Source organism: Populus trichocarpa, chromosome 15 (genome assembly GCF_000002775.5).
Source record: "Populus trichocarpa isolate Nisqually-1 chromosome 15, P.trichocarpa_v4.1, whole genome shotgun sequence".
In the NCBI taxonomy this organism is placed as follows: domain Eukaryota; kingdom Viridiplantae; phylum Streptophyta; class Magnoliopsida; order Malpighiales; family Salicaceae; genus Populus; species Populus trichocarpa.
Window position 1 is genome coordinate 83,371 of NC_037299.2, and position 23,100 is coordinate 106,470.

At 35.7% G+C, this 23,100-nt stretch overlaps 4 protein-coding genes across 6 annotated transcripts; 1 reads left to right on the forward strand and 3 right to left on the reverse strand.

Annotated features, from left to right (window-relative positions):
• Positions 1-4,200: 4,200 nt before the first annotated feature.
• Positions 4,201-5,144, reverse strand: LOC7464487 (uncharacterized). Its single transcript, XM_002321906.4, has 2 exons — positions 4,874-5,144; positions 4,201-4,765 (listed from the first exon to the last, which is right to left on the reverse strand). The coding sequence occupies exons 1-2, from the start codon at positions 4,982-4,984 to the stop codon at positions 4,457-4,459; spliced, it is 420 nt and encodes a 139-aa protein (XP_002321942.1). The 5' UTR covers positions 4,985-5,144; the 3' UTR covers positions 4,201-4,456.
• Positions 5,145-10,115: 4,971 nt separating this feature from the next.
• On the forward strand, positions 10,116-10,955 carry LOC7464488 (uncharacterized). Its single transcript, XM_002321311.4, has one exon. It carries the CDS (start codon positions 10,322-10,324, stop codon positions 10,751-10,753), a length of 432 nt encoding a protein of 143 aa, XP_002321347.2. The 5' UTR covers positions 10,116-10,321; the 3' UTR covers positions 10,754-10,955.
• Positions 10,956-11,465: 510 nt separating this feature from the next.
• On the reverse strand, positions 11,466-15,052 carry LOC18105472 (uncharacterized). The gene is made up of 10 exons (XM_006374012.3): positions 14,699-15,052; positions 14,373-14,616; positions 14,143-14,292; positions 13,903-13,960; positions 13,721-13,813; positions 13,284-13,349; positions 13,090-13,122; positions 12,424-12,515; positions 12,158-12,217; positions 11,466-12,059 (listed from the first exon to the last, which is right to left on the reverse strand). The coding sequence occupies exons 1-10, from the start codon at positions 14,911-14,913 to the stop codon at positions 11,781-11,783; spliced, it is 1,290 nt and encodes a 429-aa protein (XP_006374074.1). The 5' UTR covers positions 14,914-15,052; the 3' UTR covers positions 11,466-11,780.
• A 2,858-nt stretch (positions 15,053-17,910) lies between these two features.
• LOC7464467 (putative F-box/FBD/LRR-repeat protein At4g03220) lies at positions 17,911-21,639 on the reverse strand. Of its 3 annotated transcripts, none has more exons than XM_024586445.2 (4): positions 21,460-21,636; positions 19,505-20,542; positions 19,019-19,186; positions 18,268-18,511 (listed from the first exon to the last, which is right to left on the reverse strand). In XM_024586445.2, the coding sequence occupies exons 2-3, from the start codon at positions 20,417-20,419 to the stop codon at positions 19,019-19,021; spliced, it is 1,083 nt and encodes a 360-aa protein (XP_024442213.1). In that variant the 5' UTR covers positions 20,420-20,542; positions 21,460-21,636; the 3' UTR covers positions 18,268-18,511. The 3 variants fall into 3 exon arrangements, with proteins under 3 accessions (XP_024442214.1, XP_024442213.1, XP_052303245.1); XM_052447285.1 differs by having other exon boundaries at positions 19,505-20,606; XM_024586446.2 differs by lacking the exons at positions 18,268-18,511; positions 19,019-19,186 and adding an exon at positions 17,911-18,261 and having other exon boundaries at positions 21,460-21,639.
• Positions 21,640-23,100: the final 1,461 nt, after the last annotated feature.

A 23,100-nucleotide genomic window follows, 5' to 3' on the forward strand; every position in this document is an offset into this window, starting at 1 on the left:
ACATGGACATTATCAAGTTTTAAGACTATATGTCTAATCCTGAACGATCCTCTATAAAATAAATATTTAAAACATGATAAATCATCGGCATCATACCTCTCTATTTAGAATAATCGTTCATATTAAAATAATAATTTATGTATACTTATAAGTGTATACAAGGTCTCTTAAGTGATCTACCGTACTTACTATCTTATTAATGATATATAAGATATATTTGTCTCTTATTAATATTGCCGAAAACAAAGAACTTTCCAGTCTTTTTATTCTCTGAAAACGTCAAGTTTAGGGGGTATAAATACCTACTACACCATCCAAGTAAAAGATTCATAACTTTTCATCTCTTAAGATAAAAATATATAGATTTTAAAGTATTAATCAATTTAAAACTCAAGAACAAATATCTTTATTCCTTGAATTTAAGACTCTTTTAAATCATCTATTACCTTAAATCATTTTATACATTTCCTATAAATATATTGATTTTATTATTGGAAAGTCTTTTAAGTTCCTAGATTTGGATTGTTTTTGCAGATATTCAAGCTTCTATTTTTAGTTTGAAGTTCTTTACATTAAAAAAAAAAATCTAAGCACTTGAATAATTGATAAACTACTATCTCAAATACTAAAAACCCTTTTAATTATATATATATATATATATATATATATATATATATATATATATATATATATATATTATCATTTGGTTCCAAGTGCCTGTCAAATATCCAGTATGTTTTCATGTATCCTAACAATTCATATTTTAGAGATCTGGATTATTAGCTTGACTAACATCTCAGGATCGAGGTTGAAGGTAAAAATAAGATAAATATGAGGTCTCGTAAGCATGAAAAGTATCAGTCCTTTGAAATAAGCAACTCTAAGATCCATATTGTATCCATCATTGGCTGCCAAAAGGATACTCTGCTTATTGCCAAGACTCGTGGCACTCGTCAGATTTGTACTAACTTCTCGAATTTCTGAGAAACTCTAACAAAATGAACTACCTATAAATAACCTTTTAGATTGAAGATAAAAAAAGGTGGCATGCGACTTCTGGTTGAATGCTGCAGGTAATAAATCTCTTTCTGATTTAGGAAATTATATTGAAGTCGGAAAGAAATCCTTAAAGTTTATAAAACACAGAAATTCCTCTCTAACATTTGTAACAATATCTAGGGCAAAATCTAATCTAATTAATGCATTATATATGCTGAAGAGGCAGTAAGCTATATCCTTCCAGAGATAATAAAATTGATAATGGAACCATCTAGGTGGTGGCCCAGTGGTAAGAGTTTGGGACCAAGAGGTTTGCTCCTTCTGTGGTCTCAGATTCGAGCCCTGTGGTTGCTCATATGATGGCCACTGGAGGTTTACATGGTCGTTAACTTCAGGACCCGTAGGATTAGTCGAGGTGCGCGCAAGCTGGCCCGGACACCCACGTTAAACTAAAAAAAAAATTGATAATGGAGAAAAGAATAGGAAAAGCTTTTGTTTTTTTTCCTTGTCTTTTTACAACTGATCACTTTCTCTTTTTATAAAAAGGAATAACATCTAGTGTAAAAAGGTAAATTTTCAAACTTAGGATCTAATTACAGTAATTACAATCTCATTTATTTGTTGAGATTTGATAGCTAAAACAATAAGGAAGCATTTGAGGGTGACCAATTTGGCTACGGGTGAAAAGGTTTTAGTATAGTTAAGACCTTTCATTTGTGTATATCTTTTGGTAACAAAGTGCGCTTTGTATCTTTCGATTGTGCCATCAAAGTGGTATTTAATCTTTTACACCCGTTTGCTTCCAATGGCTTGTTTTCCCGGTGGTAAGGGGCATAAAATCCATGTTTTGTTCTGTTCAAGAGCTGTCAATTCAACCTGGATAGCCTCCCTCCATCTTGGATCAAAATCATCTTGCGCAAAGGATTTAGGTTCACTATAGGAAGGGAGAGACTAGTGATAATTAGACAACGGTGAGAGGGAGATAATTGATCGTAAGAAACAAAGTGAGGTGAAGGATGATAAGTACCTGGACAATAAGACGATGACCCAGAGGAAAGCATAATGGTAGGTGGTGTTTACATTGATTATGTCGAAGAACAATAGGTGAAATGGTTTCTGATATGGGCGTGTTGAGTGTACGGGGCATGGATTTAATTAGGAGGTGGTGACTGCAAAGAGGTCGGTGCTGGCATGGGGTGATCATGTGAACATGGAGTAGTGGGGTTGGGCTGGATGTTAGATGATGTTACAATGTAAATCACGAGTAAGTTTACTAACGGAGAGTAAATTAACCCGAAAGAAAGGTACATGAAGGACTTTTTTTTAGGAATAAGTTTGCATTAACTTGTACTATGCCAACAGATAGTGTGTCTATGTGCGAGCCATTAGGCAAACAAACAATGTTATGGTAAGGTGTATGATGCAAAAGATTAGAGGAGAAGGATATATGGTCTCTTGCACCACTATCAATGATCCAAAGCCGTATAACATTTGGGGTTGAGGTTACCTGTCACATTGCCACAAAACTGGTTCTTACAAGTAAAACCCTTATTTGATTGTATTCCTCTTCTGTGAATTGAAGAAAGTTCTGGTTTGTGTTCTCTGCCTTGGTGGGTTTGATCATACCGTGAGCATTATTAGCTGTGAAATGTTTCTTCCTGTTTGGTGGCTTAACTGCTTTGCCATGAAATTTATGCCCTGATGGAAAGCCAATGATGTAATAGTAGTGGTCAACTATATATGTGTATCTCCCTCACAGTGTGTGCAATACAGGGATTTCCCTTCGCTATTTGTAGGTTGTCTATTCTCTGTGTTCTTTATGCTTCTCTTCACGTGCATGACGTGAATAGTGCTGTCACGAGTATCAGCAAGCTGTCATTGTTTTTCTTCTTAGAGTAGTAATGGGTAGATTTTTTTGATACTAGGAAGTGGTTGCATCTAAAGGATTTGTCCATGAATGGCTGAGTATATGTCATTCATCCAACCCCACGAGGGACTAGAGGATTCGTTCTTACTCTTCCCTTTCAGCAATCTGCTTCAAACCTGCACAATTACATGTAGGTGGATCGTTGTACGATCCTAGCTCGTCCCAAAAAGACTTGAGTTTTGTATGGTAGGCTGCTATGGACTGTTGTTGTTAACAGTGCTCCACGATCCCTCGTTTGAGTTCAAGAATACGAGAAAGATTTCCTTGTAAGAATCGTTCATTAAGATCTGCCCATACTTCAGCAGTTGTGTTGGAGAAAATCACAGTATTGATCAGGGTTGGATTGATTGAATTGAGGATTCAAGACTTCACGATTTGATTGCATCTTCTCCAAGCTCCATACTTAGGATCCTTCTCCAATGGTTCTATGATTGTCCCGTTAACAAAGCCAAGCTTGTTCTTGGCTTCCAGAGACATCATCATAGCACGACTCCAAATTGCATAGTTGTCACCTTCCAAGAGTTGAGTGACGATAGCGTGCCCAGTGTGATTTGAGAGGTGAATATAATAGGGATCGTTGAAATCTATAACCTCTGTCAACTTCTTTTCTGATGAAGTTTCTGTCATGGTGGTTAACAATATTGGCGGAAGCAAAAGTGAGCAATATCAGGCACAAGGATGGTGCTTTGATACCATAATAAAATTGATATTGGAGAAAAGAATAGGAAAAGCTTATATTTTCTTTCTTGTCTTTCTCTGTTTATAAAGGAATAACATCTAGTCTGAAAAGGTAAACTGTAAAAATAAATATCTAAAGTTTAGGACCTAGTTACAGTAATTACAATCTCATTTATTTGCTGAAATTTGATCCACAAATCAAGATTTGATTGATGTTGGTTCTGATTTCCAACAGGAGAAGACTCTAGCCACGATGGAGAAGGATAGCATAGATATGAAATACGACACTAGTTAAGCAAACTGTATTTCCTTTTCATTTCAGGTTGGCAAGAACTGGTAATTCAGAACCAAACACAGCAGCAAATTCAGGCTTAGCAGAGCAAGAATGGTTATTTTGTCAGTTTGTAACATCAGGTTGAAAGTTATCTTAGAGATTAATTCAAGCAATTGATGGTTCTTGATTTTGAACTAATGAGGTGTGATTTTCCATCATAAGCTGTCAAATATACATAGCGGCAAATCAAAAGCAGAATACATCTACAAACCCAGAAGAAAGAAGAAGAAAAGGAAAGGAACTGTTCTATTGGAAGGGTTGATGATGTAAATTTATTTTCCCTATTTCATTAGAATGATGAATTCGGTTCATCACTGTGGCAAATGTTTCTTACAGGCGCTAAAATGAAGTAATTTACTTAAAGGGGAAATTAATCGAAGGGTTGACGATCCTGCCACGCAAGTTAGGACAACAAAAGATGTAAAAAACCAATAATCTTACATTAACAATTGCACTTTCTGGCACATCTAATTATCTGGTTTATACTTGTCTGTCAACACAATTTATTTCATTTCGGATCAGACGGTAACCGGAGGAGTCTCTTTGTTTGCTTCTTTGGTAGGAGCAACATCTGATTCCTTCTTCTCAGTCTCTTTTGCAGGAGGGGTTTCCTCTTTCTTCTCAGGTGCAGCGGAGGCCTCAACCTTGTCCTCTGATTTGGCAGCAGGGGTTTCATCTTTCTTCTCGGGCTCGGCAACAGGGGTTTCATCTTTCTTCTCGGGCTCGGCAGCAGGAGTCTCTGGCTCGGCGGGTTTCTCACCCTCGTGTTTTTGCTCGGAGACATCTACCAAAGGTGCTTCAGTCTTGATCTCACCTACCTCCTTCTCCTGCATTGATTCACATAATGTGGATTATAAGACTCATTCATGCATTCACAATAAAAGATCATCAACACCAAAAGAATGAAGAAGATAAAGTTAAGGTAATTAACATACCTTAGCAACGGTCTCGCCCTCAGCCTGGTCAGGGTTGACAGGAGCGTCACTTGGGAGGGGCTCTGGAGCCAAATCATCAGAGCCCTTGAATTTACCCGCACAGCCTCCCATGATGTTTTTCACCGGTGGAATGGATGCGGGATTCTGAGGCGGCAGAGTGATTAAGATCACAAACACAAATGGCTATCGATTCCCAAGACGGTGATTTGAGGTTGAGGGATCAACTTCGATTACGATGGGGGTGCATAATATATAGTTGATTCATTTGTCCATATTTGGGACAAATTTGTTTGGCAAACCTGTGCATGACCTTTTCCTATGGACAGAATGCCTCTGTTCGGCGATTTTCATGTTGGAGCCAGACAGCCAGTTATTACAGTTAAAAACTGCTGGATTCGCTGGTTCCAAGTGTCTTTCCCTCGCTTACTCCTCTCCTCCTCGTAACTCTGATTTATTATATTTTTTCTTGATTATATTTAGAGACTGTTTTCTCACTTTAGCTGTCCCCAATCCGTAACTACTCGAGTCGAGGATGAGACAAGCAAAATTGGACTTGCTTAAGTTTTGGCCATTACATTAAGCTAGGGCAACAACCAGAATTAACCGGAAAAACTTGCATCTACAACTGGCAGTTTGTATGGCTGTTGCCTTCAGGATTTTAGTTATCAAACAATGGAATAAAGTCTGAATAGGATAGAAGAAAAGTTTGGGAAACAAACTGAAGGGAAAAAAACATATACGGTGATGGATCAATATTTTTGTTTTTTTACCTTGATCCTCTTTTCTAAAAAAATATCAAAAATAGGGTAATAACTTAGTATCTTTGGATTCGGTCAAGTGCTAAGCCTAAATATACATGGGTCTGGCAAGCTATCAGACCCACCGTCCCTGGGCTCGGCAAAGTACTGAGCCCAAACATATATGAATCTGACAAAATGTCAGACACACCATCTTCAAACATAATCAAGTGTTGAGCCTGTGATCTTTTTTAACTCTGAAAAATATCAGGCTCTATGATTACTCTAATAAGTTAGAAATATTTTACTTTGATAAAACAAAGATATTTTATTCCTTGACGAGTCAGAAATATTTTATTCTGATAATTTAGAGATATGTTGTTTACACTTTCACCCCTTCTCTTTTAAAAAAGAGGTAAGTCAAATGGACTATAAAAAGAGTCCACGATATCTCTCAAAGGCATGTTCTTTTTTTTCTCCACTTCTTATTATATATCTATTCGTAGCATTCTTCTCTAAAGATGATTGCATTTTCTCTAAAACAATATTCATTTAAGCATCAGAGAGTTCTCAAATTCACAAGAGAAGACCTTTTACAGGTATCAGGTATTATCCATCAGCCACCTTGACTAGAGGGAATGATTTAGATCATTAAAACCACAAGATTAACCTATTATCCAAGATATCATCTTAGCCCTCAAGCCTATTGGCTAATTTCGAACCTTATCGGTGACGTCGTCTGTGAGAAAGTGATAAAAAAATCATTAATTTTTCTTTCAAGAGCCAAGTATTGACATCCCTAATCACCACCAAAGGTAGATCATCAAAGAACTATTGAAACGAGACGTGTCCCGAACTTTCCTACAACTACTGGCACACTTGCTTCGTCGGTGCATCAGCAAGTCTTCATTACCTAGGAAAGTATAGGCAATAATTTGATTGCTCTAAATCTGAGGAGGACTTCCTTCAACTTGCCCATGAGCTTAGTAAGGTGAGAAAATTTAGGTTATGCATATGTCCATTTCACGAGCGCAATTGGAGCCTCGAGATTTTGAAAAGCTTTCGATAAAGTACATGTCACGACCCGAATCTCGGATCCATGACCGGCACATAGGCAAGGTTCCCCTCCAAGGTTCCATACCTATGCGAACCCAACCTAACACACAAACTTATCCTAACTCAATCAGAGTTCAACGCAGCATTAATAACAAAATCAACTTCATAATATAATTGAATTGTCTTAATACAAGAGTTTATATAAGTTCAGAGTTTTGGAGCACTAACTAAACATAAAGGAAAATGTACAAAGTACAACCAAAGAGCAGGTTCTGAAGGTCCAACAAAATGACCTGCTATCAAGCTATAAGCCTGAAAATGATAAATAATGAGATGGTGAGTTCAACAACTCAGTGAGTAGATAACATTCAATATACACACACGAGGTAATACAGCAATGAGAAATATATATACAAGTATGGCTTTAGGTTCTTATGGAAGTGTTCTCAAATTGGTCATAACAAGAAGATCATATGGTAAAACTCGTCAGAAAATCAAAATGCAATGAGCATGAGGCTCCGTACTGTGGGATGATCAGTCCACACAGGTTGGTGACTCCCCCGACCAACTAGGGTTCAGATACGATATGCACAAAGACTAACACTACCCTGTTAGCATGGGTATTCTGAGTGACATACCATAGGTTCATAATCATAATCAAACAGATATATTCATATCTCAAGGCTCAACTCATGACATCAATCAAATGAGGAGCTATCAATTCAGAATTCAATTCAAAATATATACTGGTTCATATCAAGAATTCAGATTCAACAATTGATCATGCTTTATCAAAATAAGGATAATAATCAACATATATATTATCAAGAAGTACGATCCAATTCATATTAACAAATCAAATATTTATAATATTTCCCATGCATATGGAAAATTATCCACTCACCTGACTCGAAAGCAACAAAACTCAAAGCTGATATCAAAGGAAATCCTACTGATGTCCCGCCGGTAGAATATCAGGATTATCTGAATACAAAGGAGACATATTTAAGAATGACTCAAAAGAATATATATAACCTATTTAATACACTTATCTAAGGGTGTATTCCGTAACCCTATATGTTTTTGAACTAACTAGTTATCTTTCCTAAAAACCCAACATTTAACGGTTTTCCCGAAATCTAATCCATAATAAAACAACTAATAAAATTGATAATAATTTACTAAATAACCCTTAATTATTCATCAAACCAATCTGCAAAAGCTAGTATTACAGCTAGGGACTAATCTGTAATTTATCCTATTTTTAAGGGTCAAATTGCAACTTTTGTCAAATTGAAGGACCAAACTGAAATTGTCATAAATCCATTACTATACTGAATTTCTGACCATAATTAGTCCTCATTTCTGTCCAGATCATCTCATTATACTCCAAGGACCATTCTGGAATTTTACCAAATTTTTAGGGTCAAATTGGAGGACCAAACTGAAATTTATCATAAATCCATGAATATACTGAAATTCTGACCATAATTAGTCCTCATTTCTGTCCAGATCATCTCATTATACTCCAAGGACCATTCTGGAATTTTACCAAATTTTTTTAGGGTCAAATTGTAATTTGTGTCAAATTGAAGGACTAAATTGAAAGTGTTAAATTCTCTTATCTATATAGTAATTCTGTCCATAATTCATATGTTATTCTGTTCAGAATCTCGGAATATGCTTCAGGGACCAATTTTTAATTTTCCAAAGTTCGGGGACTAAACTGTAATTTTCCAAAATTGAGGGACCAAATTGAATTTTCATCATCTTCAACCTCCAACTCAGAATTCTCACAGATTACCTACTGTTCTTGCCAAATTTCTAACTCAACATTCACCATTTACACAATTCATAACTCAAAATCATCATAATCTTCCATAATCAACTCATTAATCAATTACCCATAACAATCAACCTTATAACATTCAATTTAATTCATCAATTAAACCCAAAACACAAATTTTCAAAACCCTAACATTCATCAAAACTGAAATTAAGTTCAATTAACATACATTTATACATTTAACAACCTAAATCTTACCTTTAAACTTATTCTCTTCAACTCTTTTCTATTTCCCTTCTAATTTCCTTCTTTTCTCTTCTTCTTCTTCTTTCTCCCTTCTCTCTCACGGTTTGCTCTCTCAAATATTCAGATCTCTTTTTTTTTCTTTCTATTTATATATATCATCTCTTTATACAATTACTACAATACCCCTCATTTAATTTATTCCTACATCTAAGCATTCAAGGGCTTTCTAGCCTTTTCCTATGTCTTTATATTCAAAACATTACAGTACAAGTGGAGTATCAATTTAAATTATATCATTATAGAACTCTATTCGGCGACCTCCTAGAAGACATCCACTGGAGAAACTTTATTCTTTCATCTTTTAGGCCTAAGACTATGATCTCAGCAAAAGTATCATAAAATTGATTGTACCTTAAAGGGAAATGTATATATATAATGGTCACCAACTAAGAATGTAAATTTCTTATATATGAATTAAATTGTTTATAGTAACAATACTTTCTATTCTCCAGGAGCTCCCTAGGATACAAGCTCTTCATCTTTCCAAAGATGGGATGAATTCACTCTTCCTAGTATGATTGCACAATTACCTTGGAAGAAAGCAATGTCTTCCTAGTACTATAATATAGTTTTATCTTGGAAGTGATTGACATAATCTTTCTAATACAATCGCACATCTCTTCAATGATGAGATAAACATTGTCTCAACAACGGGGATACATATGATCTTCCCAGGACACAAGCCCCTCATCTTTCAAAGGATGAGATTGATTTATTCTTTTTAGTGTGATTGTACAATTACTTTGGATAATACAACTGAATTATGTGTGATATTATAATTATATTGCAATTGGACCCCTTCTTAATAAAACCATAAAATCAAGTGATAAAATTTGTAATATCTCTTTCAAATTGAGAATGAATAATAATTTAAATTGCATATCCATTTAGGAAAAAAAATTTCATTTTTGCTTATTTTTGTTGTATTTTGGATTCTTATGATATGATTTAAAAAAAGATGTATTTCAATTATTTAATTAATAATCCTACAAATATTTAATCTAATTTGATGGGTAAGTTTGAGTTATACACACACAACACAAGTGTAAAATAAAATGAATTTGAGAAAATAATAGGAAAGATTAATTAGTATATGGCAGCCACATGAAGGTAATCATAGAGCAAAACATTAAATAGTTTTAAATCATATTATAATTATTACAAGTACAAAAACCTTGGATGTTTTCTATATCATCATTGGCAATCATCTTTCTTTCTTTCTAGTATAGTAATAAACATTGTAGTAATTCACATTTTTCTTTTGTTGTTAATTTAAGAATTTTTATTTATTTATTTTCATGTGAATATTACAAAGGAGGAGTCTTTTGAAAGACGTGTGTGTGGTGTAAGCTTTGCATTACGAGGCAAGAAAAGCACATAAGAGCAGACAGATAAAAGTTGGCGAACAAACCTAAAGAAAAAGAAAAGGACACATGAGAGGGGCCAGGCGGCCAACCTCAAGCAGCTAAGCTAAGATTAGTATATGCCTTCATTCTGTAATTACCTTTCCTTTTTGTCTTAATTTCCATGATTTCATCTTCTTGACGGGAACTGGAATTTCCCATGATTTATCCAAAGAAGAAGATGATGATGATGATGATGATTCCATCCACATTGTTAATACATTTCCTCCTCATTGCCTCCATTGCCCTCTTCTCTGCCCCCACCGTCCGATCAGATGCCAATCCAATCCGATTACCAACCCTAGACCACAACAACAACAACGATGATGATGATGATGCGTGCGGAGAATGGAGCAGAAGATCCCCTGTCTCCTCCTGCCCTGTTAAGTGCTTCCGGCCAGACCCAGTTTGTGGCGTGGACGGTGTGACTTACTGGTGTGGATGTGATGATGCACGATGCGCAGGGACAAAGGTGACCAAGAAGGGTTTCTGTGAGGTTGGAAATAATGGGGCTGCTGCTCAAGCTCTGCTTCTTGTTCATATTGTTTGGCTCATTGTTCTTGGTTTCTCCATCTTGTTTGGATTATTTTGATTCCAATTCTCGTCTCCTCTTTCTGCTTCTTTTTGTATATCTGCACTTGCTCCATGTTTGAATATGAGAGACAGAGCTTTGAGGTGGGTTTTCCCGGCCACTGTATCGTTTTTTCTCGCCTTTTCTTTTTCTGTGAACATATAATAGGAGTTAATACACATTAATGGCATGCATGAACTCAACTCAACTATTATATTTTTCATGTTTTCTGTTGCTTTACTCAACTATTTTACGGTATTGTTCTTTTCATTCTTTCTTGATACAGCCCTGCTTTTACTAGTTATTCTGTTGCTTAATCGTGCATCCAATTTGAAAAAGCGCATCTATGCCCTCTTTCCACCATGACTCGAGATTTTGATTGCTGCAGAGTTTGAACTTCGAATCCCTCAGGCCATCCTCAGTTAAAGGTCCTGGAGGTTCCATTTTGCTGGGGCCACATTGTTTTGCGCACACTGAGTTTGGAAAACAACTATTCGGGGTCCAGACTCCAGAATCATTCTGCATACCCAATGCTTGTCGGAGAAAACTTGTCTTTGCATAGAAGCTAAATGCATGCTTTTACCCTCTATCCCGTAATGATCATCTGTTCAATGGTTGTCGAGGCCAGCGCCTTTAATAAAACACCTTCACAAGTTCAAAAGAAACAGAAACCAGCTTGATAGACAGCTAGGAAATGTGCACAAGAGTACCATAAAACGGTCATCACAACATCTGCAAAATAACCTCAACGGTTCCTGTTCTTGCCATATAAATTTGTTAGCAAAACTCTCCGTCCATTTGAAGTTGGTAATGTGAGAAAACGATGACAATTGAGCAAATAAAAGAACAAACTGAATGTTTTCCGTAATTCCCCCCAAATTACTAAGAGTGGCCTATGTTCAACTTCTCTCTTTGAAATACTAAACTTGGAATCGGACTTTAATTAGTCATACAACTGGTAAAAAAAAAAACCATGGCTGGCGGTGGTTCCTTTGTTGGATTTGTTTGGCAGAATCAACTCTATCCTCCCTTCATATTCCTTAAAACTCTATTCAGCTTTCCCCTTTTTGCGGCTCTGAAGTGAAAATCCTGGTTCGCCATTATCTCTAGCACTCTCACCCGTGGATTTGATTGCAAAGGAGGAAGCATTGTCCTCTAAAACTGTGGTAGAATCCACGGATTCAGCAGATGTGGTTTCTGCTAACGAAGAAGACCCATTACGACCACCATTGGAAACATTACCAAGCAGGCTCTTGTACATAGTGAAAGCTTGAGCCATAATATTGGCAGGATTGCCAGTAGCGCTGGGAAGCAGTATTGTTGTTCCCTGAAAAAAAAAATGAAAAGAAAAAAACATTAGAAAGTTGTCAACTAACTGCTTATCAAACTAGACAATCACATGTGCATCTGAGTAAATCTCCTTACCTCTTTGGCAATGTTACCAAAAGCTCCCACATATTGCTCAGCAATTTTCAAACTAGCTGCCTGCAAATCATGCCACAAACTTGAGCCTTGATGCACATTAGACATGGCACAATTGATTCTCTAGCATATGCTAAAATGAGTGAATCATAAATCATATATATGGTATAAAACATGTGTAAAAATAACTAATCTAAGGAATATCTCTCTTTTAGATGAGATTTTAAATCCCAATGCAACCACATCACAATCTAAGTAAAGAACCTCACCTCAACTCCCCCACTCTTTTTAATATGCTCTGACACAATGGCAATTCCTTTGGCTGTTGCTTGTGCTTTAGCAAAGATGGCTTCAGCTTCACCTGAAATATTAATGATAGGATTGCAAGGTAAATGAAAACTAGATAAAGATATGCCGTAATATTGCTTGATCAAGTCTGGTTTGTTATTAAATACTTCAGAGCAGTTAATGGATCTAGAAAACGAAATGCTAGAGGATTACATCAAACTTAACAATCCAAGGCAGCCAGAAGAGAAAATTAAGAGCCCAAATGCCCAGTCTATTTTATGCGCAACTTGGTATTAGCACTGTCATGTAAAAGTTTCAACAGATTGGAAAGTATGATTATAACAAAAATGTTCTCATGTCATGTGGTTTGTTTAAAAAACAATACTAGTGATGTTACAGCCATCCCTAACAAAACCCAATCATAATCAATGGAGTAATTCACAAATACATAAGGACATAAGAAAGACAAGGATTGAAAGAGAATGAGATTAGCTACCTATAGGATAGCTGTATCAAATAAGCCATAATATTGCCTCATGAAATCTGTTTGCTTATCTAATATTTTATAATGGCTTGTGGGTCTAGAAAATGAAATATAGAGGAGCATCAATGGATTATTGCACAAACACGGACACAAGAAAACTAACCTTGTGCTTTGTTAATGATAGCTTGTTTCTCTCCTGTAGAAGGATGGAGTTTCCATAAAGAAATAATGGTAATTAGATGATGAACATTAGAGAAGTAAAGTGTGCTCTATTTCAAAACAGTACTAGAGAGGTTACAACTGTCTCTAAAGAAACTTGTAATCAATGAAATTCTTACAGCACATAAGAAAACTAACCTTGTGATGCCAAGATCTCAGCACTCTTGTGACCATCAGCAATATTAATGTCGGCCTGTCTCTTTCCTGTTAAAAATCATCAATACAAAAGTTAAGCATTAAATTGGCAAATGAAGGAATATTGCAATGCCTCAGGACAAGGAATAAATGATTTTAAAACAGGTTGCCTAAGATGGTTTAGTCATGAACGACAAAGATTTATAGATAAAACTGTGAAAAAAAGTTATTGCATTATGTAAGAGCAAAGATGTGACAGGGGCAGGAAGAAAATGTGACAGGAAGGAGCGTTGGAAAAGGACCTAATTGTGAGGAGATGGCTTAACAATTCTGTAAAAATGGATAAAAATGATGCATGCAAGCAATTGCAACAAAGTTTGATTAAAGTACAGTTTAGTTAAGCTGAGCAAAAAACGGAAAAATTAAACTTCATTTACTACCTTCGGAGTCGAGAATTTGAGCTCTCTTTCTACGTTCTGCTTCGGCTTGCATCTCCATAGCTTGCTTTACTCCACGTGGAGGAGATATATCCCCTGAAGAAGAGAAGACAGTGAAGCATTTACAGCAGATGCAACAGAAACCTAACATAGAATATCAAATTAGATAACTGCGGCGGGCTCACTTATTTCATAGCGAAGGCACCGGAGACCCCAGTCTGTTGCAGCCACATTAATGGACTCCTGCAGAAATGATGGCAGTTTTACATAATCAACAGCCTTGGAATTATTGAACGAGAAACATTATCCAAACAATCAACGCCTTTTCTTCGTCAATAAATAAATGAATGAATGAAATGCAACCCGCTTTGAAAAACAGTGAGAAAACAAGTGAGAAAGGTGAAAGAAGGGTAGGGATAGCATACCACAATCTTTTCATTGAGAGTGTCTCTTTCTTCAAAGGTCTTGTCAAGAGTAATCTTACCAAGCTCACTACGCATAGTGGTCTGGGCAAGTTGAACAACAGCATAGATGGGATTCTCAACACCATAAGAGGCAAGTTTAGGGTCCACAATCTGTTCAATAAGATTGTTTTTGGTATTGGTATTAATAGCTGATTCAATAAATAAAATAAAAAGAAAAGAAGAAAGGGGACCTTGACATAGAGGACGCCATCGATGAGAATGCTGACATTGTCTTTGGTAATAGCAGACTGATCAGGGATCTGAATAGCCTCTTCCTTCAAAGAATGAACATAAGCAATTCGGTCCACAAAAGGAATCAAGAAATGAATCCCAGATGGCAGCGTCTTCAAATACTTTCCAAATCTCTCTATCACAAACGCCTTCTTCTCCGGCACAATCCGTATCCCCCAATTCACAGGCGCCGTTATCTCATAACTATTATTTATTTAATTAATTGCTAAACAAACAAACAAACAAATTGAATCCAAAATAATAAAAGAGGTAATGATGTAAGCACCTGGTGAAGGGGTCGCGGCCGGTGCGGAGGAAGCGGACGGAGAGGCGGTTGTTATGGGCTAAGTGAGAAGACGGAGGGTGAAACAAGGGAGAATTAGAGGAGGAAAGGAGGGTTCTGGGAGTGGTGGTAGCCGACAAGGAGGAGAGGTGGTGGTGGAAGGCTCTAACGCCGTGGTTGATCAAAGAAATACTACTGCTGCTACTTCTTCTCCACATTTTTTTCTTTTTTTGTTTGGCTCTGGTAGCTGGGCTTGGCTTGGCTTGGTGTTGAGAAAAAAATAAAGAAAAGAAAAGCCCTAGTTAAACCTTTTATTTTTATTTCTCTGCTCCTTTTTCCCCAAGAAAAGAAAAGTTACTCATCTGCTGCGAGTGACTGTGGCTGCTGACCCTCTCCCCAGGCCTGTAATTTTTATTTTGTCAACTTAATTTCTTGTTTTTTTTTTAATTTTGGTAGAAATTGTGTTTTATAATTTTTTTTATTTTTTTTTAAATAATTTTTGTAATGTTCTTGAATTGTTTACTTGAATTTAAATTTTTTTGAATTGTTTTTTGCGAAATTATCTCTTTTGTTTACCCACTTAGAATTTATGAGTTGGTTTTTTCTTTAGATTTAGAGTTTGGATTTAGGGTTCAGAGAGAATGAAAACACTGTGAAGCAGCATAAACACACAACCATTAAAAGAAAATAGAAAAAAAAAGAGAGAGAGAGAGCCATGATGCGGTGAAGATCAAAATGTTCAGCAGCATCTTAAGTCCGCCATCAATTATAACACATTCCTTCCTTCCCTTTTGCTAAAAGCATTTTCAACTTGCAATTCACCGAAAGCCCGCCCGCCCTTGAGCTTGTTCGTTATAAATTCCACAGCTTTAACCAGCTCGTTGCATTTCTGTGCTTGCTGCTCTCTCTATGGAACTGGTTTTGGTCACCCTTTTGGTATTTGCTCCAATCTCAAGAGTTTATGCTTTGTTTCTTAACAGGCCCCCCTGAAAAGGTTTTCAAAATATCCGGATTAATCCAACTGCTTAACTTGAAATTTGATGGGATCAGGTTTGGTTTTGGATCAACAAAATATCTTTCCAAGTTTCAAATACTGATGTTATCGTAACCGTAAGAATACGCTTATTTACAGATCTCTCTTTTGTTGTTAATTCTAGACATATTCTCTGTGTGATTCTTAAGAACAATGATGCGGATCAACATCGTTCCTTCGTTGAACTTGATATTATAGATAGGAGAGTAGCAAATTCTGATGGTTAGACATCACTTTTCTTTCTCCAGCGATTGTTGAAATTGATCCTATGCGTTACGAGGGCAATTAAAGCTTGTTTTCTTTCCATATCTTTGAGGCCCACATACGTTTGGTACATCCTCTTTCTTTCCATGTCCATCATGGACTTCTCCCTCTCCCGGTTCCCTTTTTCAACACTACAAGAGTCCCACCGCTCAGGAGGAAAACCTATAACTAATCAAATAATGCGAGAGCAAGATCTTTTGAGGCCGATGGTCCTGCAACAAAGATACAAGACAAGAAGACATGATAAACATAGACAGATTGAATGATCTACCTGACCACGTTATCCATAAAGTTCTGTCTTTCCTTTACCTCAAACAGGCAATCCAAACTTGTGTGCTTTCTAAGCGATGGAGATTCCCGTGGACTTCTCTTCCCTGTCTCAAATTTGATAGCTACCGTCCACAATAAATCACGCCTAAGGACTTCTCAGATTTCGTCACCAAGGTACCGTCTCACCGTGATAATTCCTTCACGGTTTGTACTTTTGAAATCTATTCCAGATGGATTTATCTTGAGGACGTTTATTCATTACTCATAGACCACGTAATTTCCCAGGATGTTAGGCATTTTCTTTATGTCTGTGAGTACACGAAATCTTACAGTCTAAATCATTGAAAACCCTTGAATTGTCTTCTGTTGCTTTCTATCGTATGCCTGAATCTCTTGCCTTGGGTTTGGCAAATCTGACCTCCTTGAATCTCAACCATTGTTTAATATCATATGAAACCGATTTGTTCGATGACCCTTTTGCTGCTTGTTCCAATCTCAGGAGTTTATGTCTGCGCCATTGTAGCTTTTACCGTCTTAAGGTTTTAAGAATATCCGGACTCCAACTAGCTAACCTAGATACTCAAGGCTGGTTCCATTCTAATAGTTGTTGTAACAGGATTGAGATTTTCACACCGAAACTCACATCCTTTCGCTATAGTCATTCACGTCCTGTGGATTTCTCTCGGCTCGACCTCCCCTCCCCTCTCTTAATTTTGCTGATATTCATGTCCGTCGACCATCATCCGATGATTTGGAGCGCAACTGAAAGGAGACTCGGAACTTTATCGATATGTTCAGAGGGCTACACAATGCACGATTTGTAAGGATATCTTCTGAGACCATTGAGGTCCTCAATTTGGTTCCTGGCTTACAAGCACGACAGACCTGCCCCTTCAAAAGATTGAAGTCTTTGAAAGTGCATGGCGAGGATAACTCGTTTGTGATACCTGATCATGTGCAGATCTACTTACTTGGTGATGAACTCCCTGAAGAAACCTTACACATGGAAGGCAGTTTTCTTGCAGAACCGGGGGATCATACGGATCACCTATCCACATCCCTGCTCGCGGATCTCACAAGACTTTAATGGCGCTTCTTTGCCTCTTTCAATCTATGTTATTCTAAGGTTTTTTGTAATATTTTGAAATTGCAAGAGCTTATGCCTTATTTTCTGCCATGTGATCTGTTAATTGCAAAGTTCAATCAACATCAGTGACTTCATTTGTTAGTTAGGATGCTGAAAAATTTTTGCCCTTCAAGATTTTGCGGCATGTATATAACTTCAAATCAATTCATTCTTATGTACATCTATTCTAGAAAGAACTATATCAACAAAGAATTAATGAGCCTTTGCCTCCCATGGGAGGTAGGGGGCATTTTAACTGCTAGACTTTCATGACCAATTACATTACACATATTCAGCTCGAATGACGCTGAAAATAAACCTTAATATCCTAAAAAGATTGATTTTAATAGTTTCTCAGAACTCCAAAATGTTGAGATTGGAATTCATGAAAAGACGAGCCTGTTCAGTGTTTCAGGAAAGCTTCTTCTTTATTGAACTCTTTCCAAAAACAAATTTCACCTAACGTTTCTATGATGGTCAAAGATTTCAACCAGAACTTTCCCAAACAAATAAATGGCCAAATTGTAGCAAAAGAATCCTTCCTATTTCATGGAAACACAGATTAAACTAGAGTTTTTGAGTGTGCCAACAAATATGGTTCAGTTTTAGTTCTTACCACCAGTACACAACTTCATAGGATTAAAGGAAAAAAAAAAACCCATGCACATTGCGTCAGATGAATTCCATTGAACAGCAGTGGCACTTTCTCATATCATCCTTTTGGCTGCTGTATACTGCTTTATATGCCTTTGCTTCATAAGCCTCTCTGCTCAAACAAGCAAAGTAAGCAGAGGAAACTATCGAGACGAAGTCCATCTGTGACATCAACTTACTCCTGGTGTTGATGCAGCTGTATCAAACATCAAGCTCCACCTGCATGAAAGTAAGAGGATTTAAGAACCCTATTTCGAATATGCATAGCTAACAATAATTCAAAGTAGCAAGCAATGTGTTTCAAGATACATATCTAGAAATTTTCCACGTTGTGCAACTTTCAGGTTGCTATCTAGGAAGTCCATTGATTTCAGATGTTATCGATACAAGCAAGTGATAGATTCCAGCTCCCCAAACATGTACACATGGTATTCCAAATTTGAGGATGTTGTGCCAGTGTTTATGAAAGCTGAAAAGGTTTCGATCAATTCACTACTTGATTGAGATCAAGGAAACAAACATCGAGCACAATCTCCTTCTCCAGGCTCTCCCAAAAAAAAATATGGAAGAAGCTATTACTAATATTCTCTGACCAGCTTGAATTACTGGATGAAGGGGGACAAATTCAAACTCTTTTCTATTGAATTTGAAGTTTTGGAAAAACATAATACACTAAAATGCTTGGGACAGTGCACACATAACTTAATAACACAATTATCATGTCTAACCAAATCCTAATTAAGAACAGGTGCAATTAATTAAAGAAATGCAAGGCAGATTAATTTTCAGCATTTTAGAATGTCAGAACCACCAGATAACATAAACAATGTGGATACAAATCAACTATATATCTAGCTTAGGAAGAAGGTGACTGATGACATGCCAGAAAAATCAATAACATTGAATCAAACAGCTGAAGAATATAATCAAAAGTCAAATTGTATGTAGGAGATAAAAAAAGTGGACAGATAAGTACCTATAGGTAATCTGCATATATAGTTTCGGCGAGAGGAGTGCCACCAAGTAAGTAGGTCATCACATGAGGAGGCACAAAAGGTTTATTGTTGGGGGCAACTTGCAAAGACTTCAATCTTTTAAAAGGAGAAGGTTCTTGTTCTAGTAAACCAGGAAATGAACCAAGGACCTAATTACAAGAGACATGTAAGAGATAACCATCAACAGCTTTTTCAAGAAACTGAAAAACAAGGAATCATGTTTGCACCTCTGGCTGTCAACAAAGTACGTGAATATAATTATTTACAGCTCTAATATCGATAGAAATGTTGCAGATTAATCAATGAATTCTTTTGGCAGCAATGTAAACTTCTTTTAATTGCTTCAATGTGACTAAACCTTTAACACAGTGCTGAATACAATTACGGCTCTAATATAGTGTTCGAGCACCAAAGCAGAAGAACTAGAAATATCTAAGTTGATGCACAAGATATGTACATATAAATACCTCAATGGTTTGAGAATGTAGCATGACTGATTGAGCATTGCCAAGCCCTTTGAACATATTGATCAAGCCCAGATACGCCTCTTTCTTCTTGTCTTGCTTGGTACAAACATGAACACGGGCAATATTAAGGGAGGGAAGGTGGAGTCCAGAGAAATCCACTACATGAGAGAGTTTGTAGACGAAAGAGATGAGCTTTGGTGCAAAAATATCAATCCTATACAGTAATCCTGCTAGATTCATATATCCAAGGCCTACAATTTCTAGGTTAAGTAACTGGAGCCCAGATATTTTCAAGACCTTTGACGACAGAAAACTGCAAGAGCGTAGGCTTAGATTTTTCAATTTCAGGCAACTAGCAAAAGGATCATCGAAATCACTTGGATTGGTAAATGAACAGTGGGAGAGACTCAAGGAGATGAGATTCGGGAGAGCAAAACCCAAAGCTTTAAAATTGAATCCAGATAATTGTAGGGTTTTCAACGATTGACATGTTAAAAATGCAGGCGGTAAAGAGAAAGATCGGATAGTGGAATGACCATAATTAATGACCATATTCTGAATGTGATGGGAAACTGCATATTTTATGACCATATCCAAGAGAGAATGATGGGGGCTCCAAGTGGAATAGAGTTGAATCTTGTAAACATTGCTGTCCTCACGAGTAGATAATACTCTACTCACGAATCTATTGAAAGTTACGAAGTTCGTGAAATCCATACAGGTTCCATTGAAATTGAGATCAGTAAGTGAAGTCCACAAGAATCTCCACCTTTTGGACAGTACACTTGTCTGGACAGCACATCTGAGGTCAACCAAGGATAGAATTTTATGAATTATGCTATCAGGTAGATCACTCAATCTGTCTATATTTTCGCTTCTGCAGCTACTTCTAGCTTTATCTTCCTCATTTTCCATTCTTCTGCTCTGTTTTCTGACTCTACAACAACACAACGTCCAATTCTAGGCTCCTCAATTTTCTCAATAGGCTGCAGCGAGTTGGCAATGTATCCAACGCAGGATGCTTGGTCTAGCCTGATTCTGAACAGTAGAAGAATGTAAAGGTGAGCCCAACTCTTGACATGAAATTAGCGAGCAATCAAAACTAAAACAAAGAAAAAGAAAACATGAATCTCATATAAATAGATAAATCAATGGTAACGGTTGATCATGCTACCCTAGATTAATTACAATGAATGATATTACGATACTAAATATTCAAAATTTTATTTTTTTAGAATATATTTTCTTAATCAAACATTACCATTGATGTAGCCAATATTCTATTATCCTTAACACGAGAGAATTTCAATCCAATAAGCCATTTCTCTCCCGTCAATATCCTTCATTGTCTTGGTATATTTATAAAAACGAAATATTCTACATGCCATTTTAATCTAAGTATTCCATTCAACTTAAATCCAATTATCCAAAATAGTTGATAATCAGTTGCAAATAAGAACTTCATAATCCTACCAACCTGAAAATCTGTCAACAAGCATGAACCCAAAAGAAACATTTCTAATATTTTAGGGATATTAGAAAACCTAAAACAGATGTTTTTGAAAGTTTTTTTTTTTTTTTGTAAATACATTAAAATAATTTTGTTTTTATTTTAATTTTTTTTATATATTAGCATGTGAAATCGATTGGAAACCATAAAAAAATTAATTTTAAATAAAAAAAAATTCAAATCCGTTTGGAAATGTGTCGTAATATGACCGTCTTCAATCTTTACAGCACACTGCCTGCTTTAACTGTACCAAAAACCCACCTTTTCCTATCTCAAAAAACCCATCAATCCTCAAAGATTATCTTCCAGAATCGATTGTTAAAACAAAGAATAACTTATCTCTAACAATTCCTCACCAAATTAAGCAAATAATACCTCAAAAAAAGGAAAAAGAATCCCAAATCAATGCAGGTATAGAAAAAGAACATGAAAAGGCATTCCTTACCAGAAATTGAGATTGCTTTTGATAATCAAGCTGTAGAGTGAACTGAATTATTTCATTCTTTCTTCGTTTTATTTTCTTTCTTTTTTTTCTGTTCACTCTCCGCCGGCTCTGCATTTGTCTCTTTCATGTCCTCGTAGCTACAGAGGATTTACTATTAAATAAAATTTCTTTTTTACCCTTTCATATTTGTTCCCACCAAGCTCCAGCAGCACCCCACGTATTAATGCCTTTTCTTTTTATTTATTTTATTAGTTATATGACCGCTACCGCGAGTTGTAATTTTTTAAAAACAAATCATAGGCATATAAGCTACTTTTAAGAAAAAAATTAACTATAAATCAAAAATTTTATATAAGTATTTAATTAAATAAATTGATAATTATTTATATAAATAAATAAAATTATTAAAAAACAAAAAAAACTAGAGAAATTAAGAGATGAATATAAGTTAAAATATTTAATATTACAATAAAAATCATTTACTCAGCTATGTTTAATGAGTTTATTTATAAAAATTAATTTGTAATAGAAATTAACATACACATAAAATTTATTAAATAAAATAAAAGAAAAAAATTCAATGCAAGGCTACATGCAATAAAAATATTATAAAAAAATAAATGTTTTTATTTTTAAGAATAACTTTAATCTATATAAAATATATAAAAAAATTATAAATGAATCACAATAACCTTATAAAAAACAAAACACACTCAATATATTAAAAAACATTGTCATCTCAAAATGGCTAGATAAGCCAAAACAATCACAGAAAAGGTATTAATCAAAATATAAATACAAAAATATATTTTATAAAAAAAACATAAAAAAACACAGAAATCTAAAAAAAACAAAGAATGAGGTTAGACACTGTGAGTGTGGTAAGTCAGGCCTAACGTCTGACCCACAAAGAAAGGGCTTGCGTGCGGGCCTGTAAGTCCAGGCCCACGTGTGAAGACCTTTTTTTTAGAAGTTAATGGAGCGAACAACGCATCATCTGCTCCATTCTTCGGCAAAAAAGATAAATAGACGACACGTCGTTTATAATTGTCCAAAATCCAGCTACTGTGGTGGCAAAAAAAATAAGGTTCTTGTATTTTCAATTGAAAAACCTATTTTCAATCTATCTTTTATTTAAAATACCTAGAAAACACCCTTAAAACCTTGTTTAACCAATTTATTACCTTCAAAAACTCAAAAAATAGTCTCAAAACCCATTATCAACCCAAAATCCAAAATCTTTCAAAGCTCAGATTTTTTTTAGGTCTTTTCAAGGTAAGAAAACATTCAATCTTAACTTTTCTCATCATATAAAACAATTTGATATAAAAATCGACTGTTTTAGAGATTGGAATCGTTCCCAACGACTTTCTCTCTCTAAACCAGAATCTGGCAACTACATCTCTCCCCTCCAATAAAGGATTAAAAAAATGAAGTATGGTACCAAAATATAATGTTTAAAAATTATAGGGATCAATTACCTACTAACTTAAAAAGTTGGAGGACTAAAATAAACTTTTCAAACACATTGCAGAGCTATCATCCATATTAGCTATGTTTTTTACTTAAGATTTTTTTTCTTTCAATTCAACCCTCACTCCTAAAAAATATACACAATTAGTCTTCCATTTGAGTTCAAAA